Source organism: Macadamia integrifolia, unplaced genomic scaffold (assembly GCF_013358625.1).
Source record: "Macadamia integrifolia cultivar HAES 741 unplaced genomic scaffold, SCU_Mint_v3 scaffold2658, whole genome shotgun sequence".
NCBI classification, from domain to species: Eukaryota; Viridiplantae; Streptophyta; class Magnoliopsida; order Proteales; family Proteaceae; genus Macadamia; species Macadamia integrifolia.
In genome coordinates, this window is record NW_024868863.1 from 60,815 (window position 1) to 70,916 (window position 10,102).

Genomic DNA, 10,102 nt, shown 5'->3' on the forward strand with positions numbered 1-10,102 from the left:
GTATATATATCCCAGTTGGAAAGAGGTGAAGCCATAAGCCCATTACCCTAAACTAGTGGTTTGAACTTGTGAGTGCGACAGCGTTGAAGAGTGAGCTAGGAGAGAGAACAGTGTAGTTTAGAAGCCAGAGAGAGAGAGAAACATCTCACGTGGGGGCATGACCCACTGGTCCCAGTAAAAATCAAGTAAAGATAGGGTGGGTTATGACACTATCACGCCATCTCCCTCAAATCTCTCAATTCCTTCCTTGCCCCACACGACTCCAATATTAATCTTCATGGTTCAACCCCTTAAATTATCTTTTTCTTTTCTTGAATTCCTCCTCATCATGTTTCCCACTATCTCACTCATCACCTCCCTAATCCACCCCAACCAACAAACAACCAACTCTTCCTTGTATTGTATCCATATACTTGGTCACACAAGTGAGGCCTTTCCCACTCTTTCACCCCTCTCCTCCTTTACTCATTTCTACTCCTCTCAACATGAAATGGACCCAAACCCAAATTTAATGTTGAAATAAAATTAGAGTAACTAGATATATCAAATCTCCAAATCTAAAAATTAAATTACTTCATTCAATTCACATATCTATATTCTTTAATTTAATTAATATTCCATTACATTTCATTTACAGATACCAGAAAAATTAAGGTAATTACTTCCAATTTCTACAAGATAATACAAAGCCCTGAACCAAAAAAGAGAGCGTATTGTGAATTTGTTGTTTCAGCTATCTAGCAAGCAGCGGATGGAGGATGGCTGAAGGGGTTATAGAAGTGAGTCTTTGGTGCTATTCCAAAAGGGTTTGTCTTAGAAGATGACCCATCTCCTCCTGCGATGCCACCGCCGATCCTCTCACAAGAAGGACACATAGTAAGGGTGGCCGCCGGGAGTTGCATGTACAGTGGTGGATGATGAGCTAGTTTCAATGCTTTAAGCTCTTGAAGCTCCTTCTGTAACCTTCTATTCTCATCCGTTAGTGTCTCACAACACTTCTTCAAGAACTCACAATCCACTTCTGTTTGCTTCAGCTTTGTCCTTGCTCTCCTATTTTGAAACCACACTTCTACTTGTCTGGGCCTCAGATTCAATTGCTTTGCCAAAGCTTGTTTTTGCTTCTGAGAAGAATCCAAGAAAACCCATTTTAGAAAAGACTCGTCCAAGAGAAGAGAAAAAAGGAAAACGATCATCTAAGTAAAGTATATACCGGATTGAGAGTACTGTGCTCTCTGAAACTGTCCTCTAAGAGGGCAGATTGTTCCTTGGTGAGCCTTAGTTTCTTTCTTGCACTACCCTCATCGTCTTCATCGCTGGCTCTGGAAGAGACCCTTTCAATCTCCACCTCTTCGCTTCCTGGGTCTCTCTCCCTCTTGATGCTTGCGTTGGAGAAGGATGAGACTCCACTGTGAGGAGAAGCGTGTTGGCATGGATCGGTAGGCTCTTCACACGCTTTGTTCACGTCAATCTGGGCTTCTACCGCTTGATAATTGTTGTCGTCCGAGAGGGCCAAAGTAAGGGAAGGAGGGAACAAGTTTAGGGACCGTTTGTGGCGTTGTTGAAGATCTGATTTGGGAAGATTATTATTCCCCTCAAAGCTCAAAAGCCCGAGGCCAAGGCCTGTATTACACAGATCATCAAAACCCATTTCTTCTTAAATCCTATCACCTACTCTTGGAGATGAAGGAGATATGTTGGAGGTATTGGAACAAGTCTGATTGCAGGGAATGGTGAATAAGAAGGAGGAGGAGAGGTGGAAGACTTGGAAGGGTGGATGAATTAAGCAAATACCCATTTATATATGGGTTCTCTCTTTCTCTACATAGGTTGACCATGAGAACCCCACTACTGTTATGACTATTGCCCTAGACAAGCAACCATGGAGAAAGATCTCTCTCTCTCTTCTCTCTCTCTTATGTGTAATAGTAATGGATGGATAGATGAATGCGTGGATTCACATGGAAGTGCGTATACACACAACACATCAAGAGAATGACTCGTCCTCACTTGTTACTATATCTTCATTATTAAACAATAACCTCTCTTTATGTGTTATTTTTATCATATATATTATGAGGCAACTCTCTTTTAATTAGCTTTGTTTAGGCTTACGTTGTAACCACTTTGTGTCCATAAATATTTCACTATTTGCTTTCTCAATAATGTCGTTTACATCATGCAGTATTCATGGTATTTGTCATTCATTTGATCAAAAGGAAATGTGCTATGTGTGTGGTGTTGATTAATGGGTTAGTTATTTTTCTCAAATTATTTCATGTCAGCCAATTCAAGAGGGAACAACCTTGCTAAAGAGCATGATTGGATCCCCCCATTTGATCTGTGTCCACCTTGTCCCAGACCACACGAAATGTTTCCCACCTCATCAAGCACACCCTCTCTCTCTCTCTCTCTCTCTCTCTCTCTCTACTTGCTAGCTAATCTCTAGTGATGATACAAGTTCATAGTTACTTAGTGTGATCAATACCTACTTTTTTGTTATAGGGGAGGAGGGTTAGAAAGGGATGTGCACTTGAGAGGATTAAAGAATTAATGCTTCCATGGTGTCTTTGTTCTTCTTGTTGTTGTTGTTTGTAGAGAAATGGTGAAAAAGGGAAGTAGGTAGAAGGCACCATACAAGTTTCAAAGGGTAATTATGGTTCTGCATTATAATTCAAAATAAATGAGAATCCGGATCTTTGCTTAAGTAGAAAGCTGATGTCTAGTGTTTTGGACAAATTGCTCAATCCATCTACTAAGCATCCATCATTCAATAATGTTTTGTCCCCTACGCTAATGGGCAGTTTTCTAGCTCACCTATAATTAACAATAGAATTCACCATTATTATATGCATATAAGTAAGTAATAACACTTAATGAACACACATAGATATCCTTCTTCATCAATTCTTTCCTCTAGAAGAAAACAGATGATGCATTAATGGTAGTTGCAGCCAGTCCATATGACACATCTGATCTACCGACCATCTGGTCCCATCACCACCATTCCATATATGCATGACTCATGCATACCATATTCCTTTAAAAAAATGCACTTGCAAACTGCTGGGTACGATGTATTAATTTTATTTTAACACATGGATTTGTGGGTTGATTATGAAGGACCGTTAAGAGATTATAGGGTTTGAAGAGCCTCCCACCTTCCATGTTGTCTTGCTACCGGTCTTTATATGGGTATTTCGATAAATTGTACCTATATAATGTTGTTATGATTTTATAGTTAATTCATTCTCTATAATTGAGAGAGATGTGAGACCTATTCTTCTGTTGATAGTAAATCATATCTCATCTCATTGTGGAAATAAGTAATCTTGTCAAACCACGCAAATCTTCGCATCGTGTGATTTTTTTAATTTTCGTTTCGAATTTAAATCCTTTGTATATACATTCACCTGAATGTATAGTTCATATGCCTACAATATCTCTTTTATTTCTATAAATACCCCTGTTCATCCTTAAAATGACAATAAATGAGACAGGTGTTGGCACATGAAGCGGCAGGGGATATATATATATATATATATTTGTATATAATTTTTTTTTATTCTAGTGTATGCCCCTTTAATTAGGTAGCAGTCCATGAATTAGGGAGACTAGCATAGATAAGCCATTAGAGGGGATATGTAGCATGATTTACGCATTCAATCCATGCATGTTTTTGGATGGTATGTAGAAGAATAATACAATAGTACCCACCAATGTGTAACTTACATAGGTGCATGCATAAGTTTGATGTGGGAGATAAGAAGAATAAAATTATTGGTGAAATTATATTATTTTCTGGATGAAATTTAGGATCTATAGCCATAAAGAGTTGTTTATTGCACTTTTAAGAATTATCGATCCTAATCTTTGTCGACAAGTATGAAAGCAAAGGAAATAGATAGACATTGACTTTTGTAGATTGAAGAAATCAGCAATTATCTAATGGTGATTCTCACCCCAACTCACTCTCTTTTGGGGATGATTGGGAATAATTGCAAGATCAATTTAATAATAGTGCACTTTAAACTAATCATTTAATTAATTAATCTCTAGCAACCTCATCCAATGAAGCCAAGGAAAACTATACTTTATTAAACAACACTAAAAACAATGGTAGCTAGTAGCTAGTGAGTGGGTGGTTCTCTCACTATGGCCATCCCCGATCTCTCATTTGGATATATATATTATTGGATGGATAAAGCAAATCCCCCTTCTCCGGACACCCACACACACACTAACACTATCACCTTTATATATTCTCGACACGTGTAGGGTAGCCACGTGTCGAGCAAGAAGGAAATACTGACTATGTAAAAAGGGGTGAAATAGGGAAGAGACGGAGGGGGCAAGGGTTAGGCACGTGGACCCACCAATGATTTGGTATGATGGGTATTTGATTCCGTGGGGGATGATTATGGAGCGTAGAAGTTGGCAAATGATGAAGGTGGAAGTTGGAGATAAGGTTAAATGATATGTGCTCAGGACTTTACAGCCAACCGACCATCTTTGAAGATGTTGTTGCTCCTCTTTCTCTAGTCAGATCTCTTCACTTCTCTCAACTTTGTTTATGATCAGCCCCCACAACCCTTCCTTAGTCTTTTCTTTTCCAACCCTTTTTATAAATTTCTTCGTCCCTCTCCATACCAACCGTCCAAATCAAGGAAACCAAGAGAGACTTTTGTCTACATAGTAAGGTTCTGTGTTCATTTCATTTTAGTCTACGCTATCTTCATTATTACTAGATTTGTGTTTATGGAAGAGAAGTTATTATCACAAGAAAGGTAATAGAGAGGAATGATATGATGATCTTGATACTAATTAACAAAAGTGTATAATAATAATGCAAGAGGAAGGTTTTCTGTTGGGTATTGTTGAGGAAAAGAATCATTTTAGGGCATTGGACATGAAGAAGAAAAGTCTTTGTCTAGACTGTAGTCAGAATAATATAACAATTAATCCTCCTCTTTGATTTCATAAGAGAGCATCATCAATTGCACCGACTTTCTAAAAGTTAAACCCTTAGGGTTACCCCACTTGAGACTCTTTCCAGACTAATTGTGAGATGGGCTTTAATATGGAGGCATCATCCTCAAGTTTGAAAGTAGTGAAGGGAGGGGGAGCCCATGTCACCCCACTATGGTGACTATATTTGACTCTCTCTCTCTCTCTCTATAGAGCAATATATGGAAGGGTTGCCGGCTAACCTGTGGCACAAAGTTAGGGCACTAGGGGCCCAACCTCGATTGCTCCATATGAATCAGGGCCACCACAGGTTCATTTTGTGGTGATGAACCCAGCCGATGGAGGCCTTGGCAAATCTTGTCAAGCTAGCTTAACTTGAAAGATAAGCGTTTTAAAAGGAATCCAAGCCAAGCCTATGCCCAATGGTAAGAGAACGTGCTCAAGACTCAAGCTGCACTGCACAAAGTACTGCTCATTCACGACCTCAATAGTAAATATGAAGCCCTCAAATCTTTCTCCTTTAAACATATATGGGTGAAGCATCTTCTACATTAGGTTTACTTGGTCTCTCTCTCTCTCTCTCTCTCTCTCTCTCTCTCTCTCTAGAGAAAAGAATCAAGTACATGCAATATGTTCATAGGATGCACTTAGTTCAGTTAAACAAGTTAATTACATCCAAGTAAATTTATCCTAAACCAGTTGGTTTGACCGGAGTCGACCGATTCAGCCCTTACAGAACTGAACCTGAATCCTTTGTGGGCCGGTTTTGGTCTGGGTGTTTATGAAACTGTTAGAAACAAAATTGACTGGAATAACTGAAATCTAAACCAATAGAAAATAGAATCAAATTCCATAAAAATTGAAAAATAATATACTAAAAAAAAATAGTGTTTATAAGTATATGAAAAAACGAATCGACCTGATAATGAACCGGTAAGAGCCATTAGCTCAACCCAATACAAATCTGAAATTGAATTGGACTGATTCCAAAACCGATTCTCACCTTATTGGGTTGGCTTCGATTTGACCCAATTGTGACCAAGACTGGTTCAACCCGCTCAAAACTGGAGTACTGAACCATTGACCCATTGACACCCTAGTTACAAGTAAGGATTTACAAACACATGTAACAAAAGCCTGGTGAATCTGGATGATCTCCAAATTAAACTATCGAATTTAATGTCAATAATCAGACGAATTGACTAGACTTTAAAACGAATCTTGGGTCTGCAAATTGCAGAACTACGAATCAAAATTCAATCATAAACCTGGCAACTTTGCGCAGTCTGGCCAAGAAGTGTTGTAGGTGGTCTAATCTGTAATCATGTTCTATCTTTCATTATGGGACAATACATCAATTTTCTCGATGGAGAGGAATGTCAATCGGTCGGGTCGGGCATAATTGGGGTTTTCCTTTTAGAATCCTACACGGTGATCATGGCATGTTTAAGTAATCAATCGTCATGGACTAGGGATGGTCCCATTTATGAACAATTGGTTAAGTACCAATCTTTAATCGGGATAAATGAGACTTAAATGGTCCATAAATATGTTAATTAGACATTTATTTCTAAACGGATGATAAACAGGCTTTAAATGTGTCAGTACAGAGCTTTAAGTTGGCTGTAAACGGACTTTAAACATATTGGGGTGAGCCAGGCTATTATTAATCAGTCAGGTGCCCATTGGGTAGCACGCTTGTATTGGCTAATATTAGTCGGGTCCCGCTGGACAAAAGAATCTCACTTTGCCAGATTGACCTGCCCATCCTACGGTTCTTGTGATCAAGGGTAAGTTGGAAGAAGCCTATCTTACTCTGACAGAGTTACAAAAGATGAATTCTAATTACATGTTCTCTTCTTTTAGGCTTGAGCCAAACAAATTCAATAAACAAGTCACACCGATTTTGGTTTTCCCTGATTAGGTCTGTTGGTGCATACGGGCCTAAAATTGATACCCCTAATGAAGATGATCTCTAATCCCTTGTGGATGGGTCTTACAAAAATTAACCAGTTAGCACTTTGCCTCGTTAAGGAACCAAATTTATATGAACCCAATTTATGTTCGCCACTGGAATCTCCTCACCATTGATTAATAGATATTTTCAAGTTTGTACCAAAAGCGGGCTGGAAGTTAAACGATGACACAAGAATTTAGTTACAGGATCACATCACTTGTGGTGAAGGAATTCTTTCAACTCTCAAGTGAAGGAATATTTTTTTTTTTTTATCCAATCCAATGATCCATATAAATAGCGCGCCACATGTTTAATTTTAAACAACTTTTTTTTTTTCAGATTTGAATCTAATGATTCGACAAAATACACAGACATAAAAGCAAGCATTTTAAAATTTAAACATGAGTTTATGTTTTTATTTTCCAGTGAAAAATATATTAGAGAAAAAAAATTAAATCTTGATTTTGAAAAAAATTATTTATGTTTATTTGCCACGTCAAATATTAATATTTAATTAATTCATTTTAAAATAAAAATATTATTATTTATGCTTATGTCTCAAAATTTAATTATGTATATCACCAGTTTCTTTGATTCCGTATTTTAAAGCCTATATCATCCATTTTCTTTTCTTCTTCTTCTTCGTTTTTTCGAAATATTTGGATGTATTTTTACCATCCCATTCATATTCTCAACCTTTTTAAATATGATGTGCTGAAACAAAAAAATTTATTGTCATTCCCATTTTAACCATACAGCCTTAGCATTGAAGATAATGATTATGAGGAGGTAGAATACACACTTATAGAAAAATGGATGGGATATATTTTGTGAACAAGTGGAAAGATTATAAGGATTATATATGTGATTATGAGAATGAGGTTGGCAAATAATGATGAACAACATAGACCAAAGCTAAATTAGAGGCGTGGCTATTTTAGCGTGAGTGCGATCTCTTAATAGAAGATGACCAATGCTTGGAATGCAGTACTACATAACTTGGTATCTACTTATTTCGATCATGGCTTTCTCAACATTAAACATTTGGGTTGGATTCTCTAAATATTTCTTTTCAGAGATTTTAATTCTAAAAAAATCCAATCAAATGCGATTTCCTTTCAGGGATCTGGATCCTCTTCAGTGATTGAGTCATCCGGAGAAGCATTTGATGGTTGGAAGGACCCAATCAGTGTCCAAACATCGAATGCCTCTCTGGGACAGAATGCTTCCTTTGGATCGGTGACCTTAGGATCCCCTAGACATTTTCCATGACAGAATCACCTAAAATTTATTTCTCTTCTATTATTTTCTTTTTCTATCTTAAAATCACTACTGCCTTAATCCAGTTAACTTCTTGTGAACCATAGAGGCGTGAAGCATAATGGAATGGCCAGTCTATCTTATCAAGTGCCAAGAATCCTAGCTTATGTATGTATGTGCATAAGTGTACAGAGATTACGAACTCTACAGCTAGGGATGACAATCAATCGATTTAGTCTGGTTTGAGTTGGGTTGAACCAATTTCAAACTATACATTAAGCCAAAAAAAAAATAAAAACCCTCACGCCATGACTTCCCTACAGGCTCAGATGATGTGTTTAAGCCGAAGGCAAGGGACTGGGAAATGCCTTATCCTTGATGATCATAAACATATGGTTCTTGTTGTGATGGACCCACTTTATCCAACTTCAGCAATTTTTTGTGAAGACTTAGCTCTCCAAGGATTATGAGAGCTTCCTAAGAATCTAGTGCATGGTATCGGATTGCGTATCAATCACCTTGAAATCTTTTATGGTATCAGATTGGGTATCGATAATAAACATATGGTTTTTTTTTTTTTTGACTGCCAAAATCTTTGACTTAAGTTTTAATAGAAGTTACTTGGGAGCCCAATTTGTATTTGCTTGTTGGGTTTCTTTCTCATCTCAAAATAACCTTAAAAAGAGAAAAGATGTGCATTGTTTTGTATTTTCAAGAGTAATTAAAGAAGATATCACCATACCTAAATAACCAATGGGCATGTATTCTGATTCATGAATGTACATAATTAGCATATATGGAATATCTCTTTAATTAATTAGTAAGGGAGTTGTCCAATTATGTTGCCAGGAGGGTCATAGCTACAGACGACATAGTAAGCATTGTTATTGGTGCATTTGACGTTGGCGCAGCCCAGTTGTTGAGACCTCTTTGAAACAACCTGGGTGTAATGGAGGCATTGCTTCCCATTGATGCAGGAGTTGGTGGCGTGGTCGTAGTCTCTCTTTTCATCTACCCACATTTTCACGGCAGCTGCGGCGTTCTCTAGCTCAGTGCCTTGGGCCCAGTAGATGTTCTCCCCGTATGGTCCTTTGGAGTGTACGAGTTCGCAATCTCTTGATCTCTGCTTCACATATCCCACTGCGTATGCTGCCACGGTCGCATTCCATGTCAATGGGCTTATCCCCATTGAGCTACGGACTTTATTGTGTTCCTCCACCATTTCCTTTTCGAAGTTAGCCACTAGAGGAGGAGGACGGGCATCCACCACGACTACCACGACCACCACCAAGCCCATAGCAGCTAGCAGCGGTAGTTGCAGTAACCGAAGGGTCGTCAGGGAGGTAGCAGCCATGTTCTTCAGATGATATATTTGTCCTTCACAAATATATAGTTGCTGGCAGCTGCCTTGGAGAGAAGGCCAAAGTCCTTTTTGAGGAAGTTCCAACCTGTTACCACTAAGTTTAGAGTAGTACCATTTTAAGAACAAAGTCGTTGCTCTCCTGTTTCAGGTCGTTATTGCATGCCAGTTAGCAACCTTTATCCACTGACGAGAAAATTCATAGAAAAATTTATCTGATAATTATCTGGATGGGTGGTGGGAAAATTAAATAAATTATTTTCCATAACATCCACATAAGTAGAAGTACAAGCATCCCAAACCAATGGAATATCCTTTACATTTCATTTTTCGTTGCTACATCATCTATTGCTTTACTGGATAACTCTACTTAATAGATATTGGTTGCTAGTCTCACCATGCCCTCTACGAGATAAGGAACACATGGCCTGTTAAATATTATAGGTAATGTTTGCAATGATGATTCGGAATTCTTTTCCCCTCTTTTTGGGTTATAGAAGAAAAAGTAGGATCAAGTTTTCTTCAGCTAGCTATCAGAAAAAGAAAAATTTTCATTCGCT

General features: G+C 38.0%; 2 protein-coding genes across 2 annotated transcripts; both read right to left on the reverse strand.

The window, feature by feature from the left end:
• Nucleotides 1–558: 558 nt before the first annotated feature.
• On the reverse strand, nucleotides 559–1,917 carry LOC122066994 (homeobox-leucine zipper protein HAT22-like). The gene is made up of 2 exons (XM_042630835.1): nucleotides 1,211–1,917; nucleotides 559–1,121 (listed from the first exon to the last, which is right to left on the reverse strand). Exons 1-2 carry the CDS (start codon nucleotides 1,646–1,648, stop codon nucleotides 738–740), a joined length of 822 nt encoding a protein of 273 aa, XP_042486769.1. The 5' UTR covers nucleotides 1,649–1,917; the 3' UTR covers nucleotides 559–737.
• A 7,052-nt stretch (nucleotides 1,918–8,969) lies between these two features.
• LOC122066992 (pathogenesis-related protein 1B-like) lies at nucleotides 8,970–9,649 on the reverse strand. Its single transcript, XM_042630831.1, has one exon. The coding sequence runs from the start codon at nucleotides 9,534–9,536 to the stop codon at nucleotides 9,000–9,002; it is 537 nt and encodes a 178-aa protein (XP_042486765.1). The 5' UTR covers nucleotides 9,537–9,649; the 3' UTR covers nucleotides 8,970–8,999.
• Between the last annotated feature and the right edge of the window lie 453 nt (nucleotides 9,650–10,102).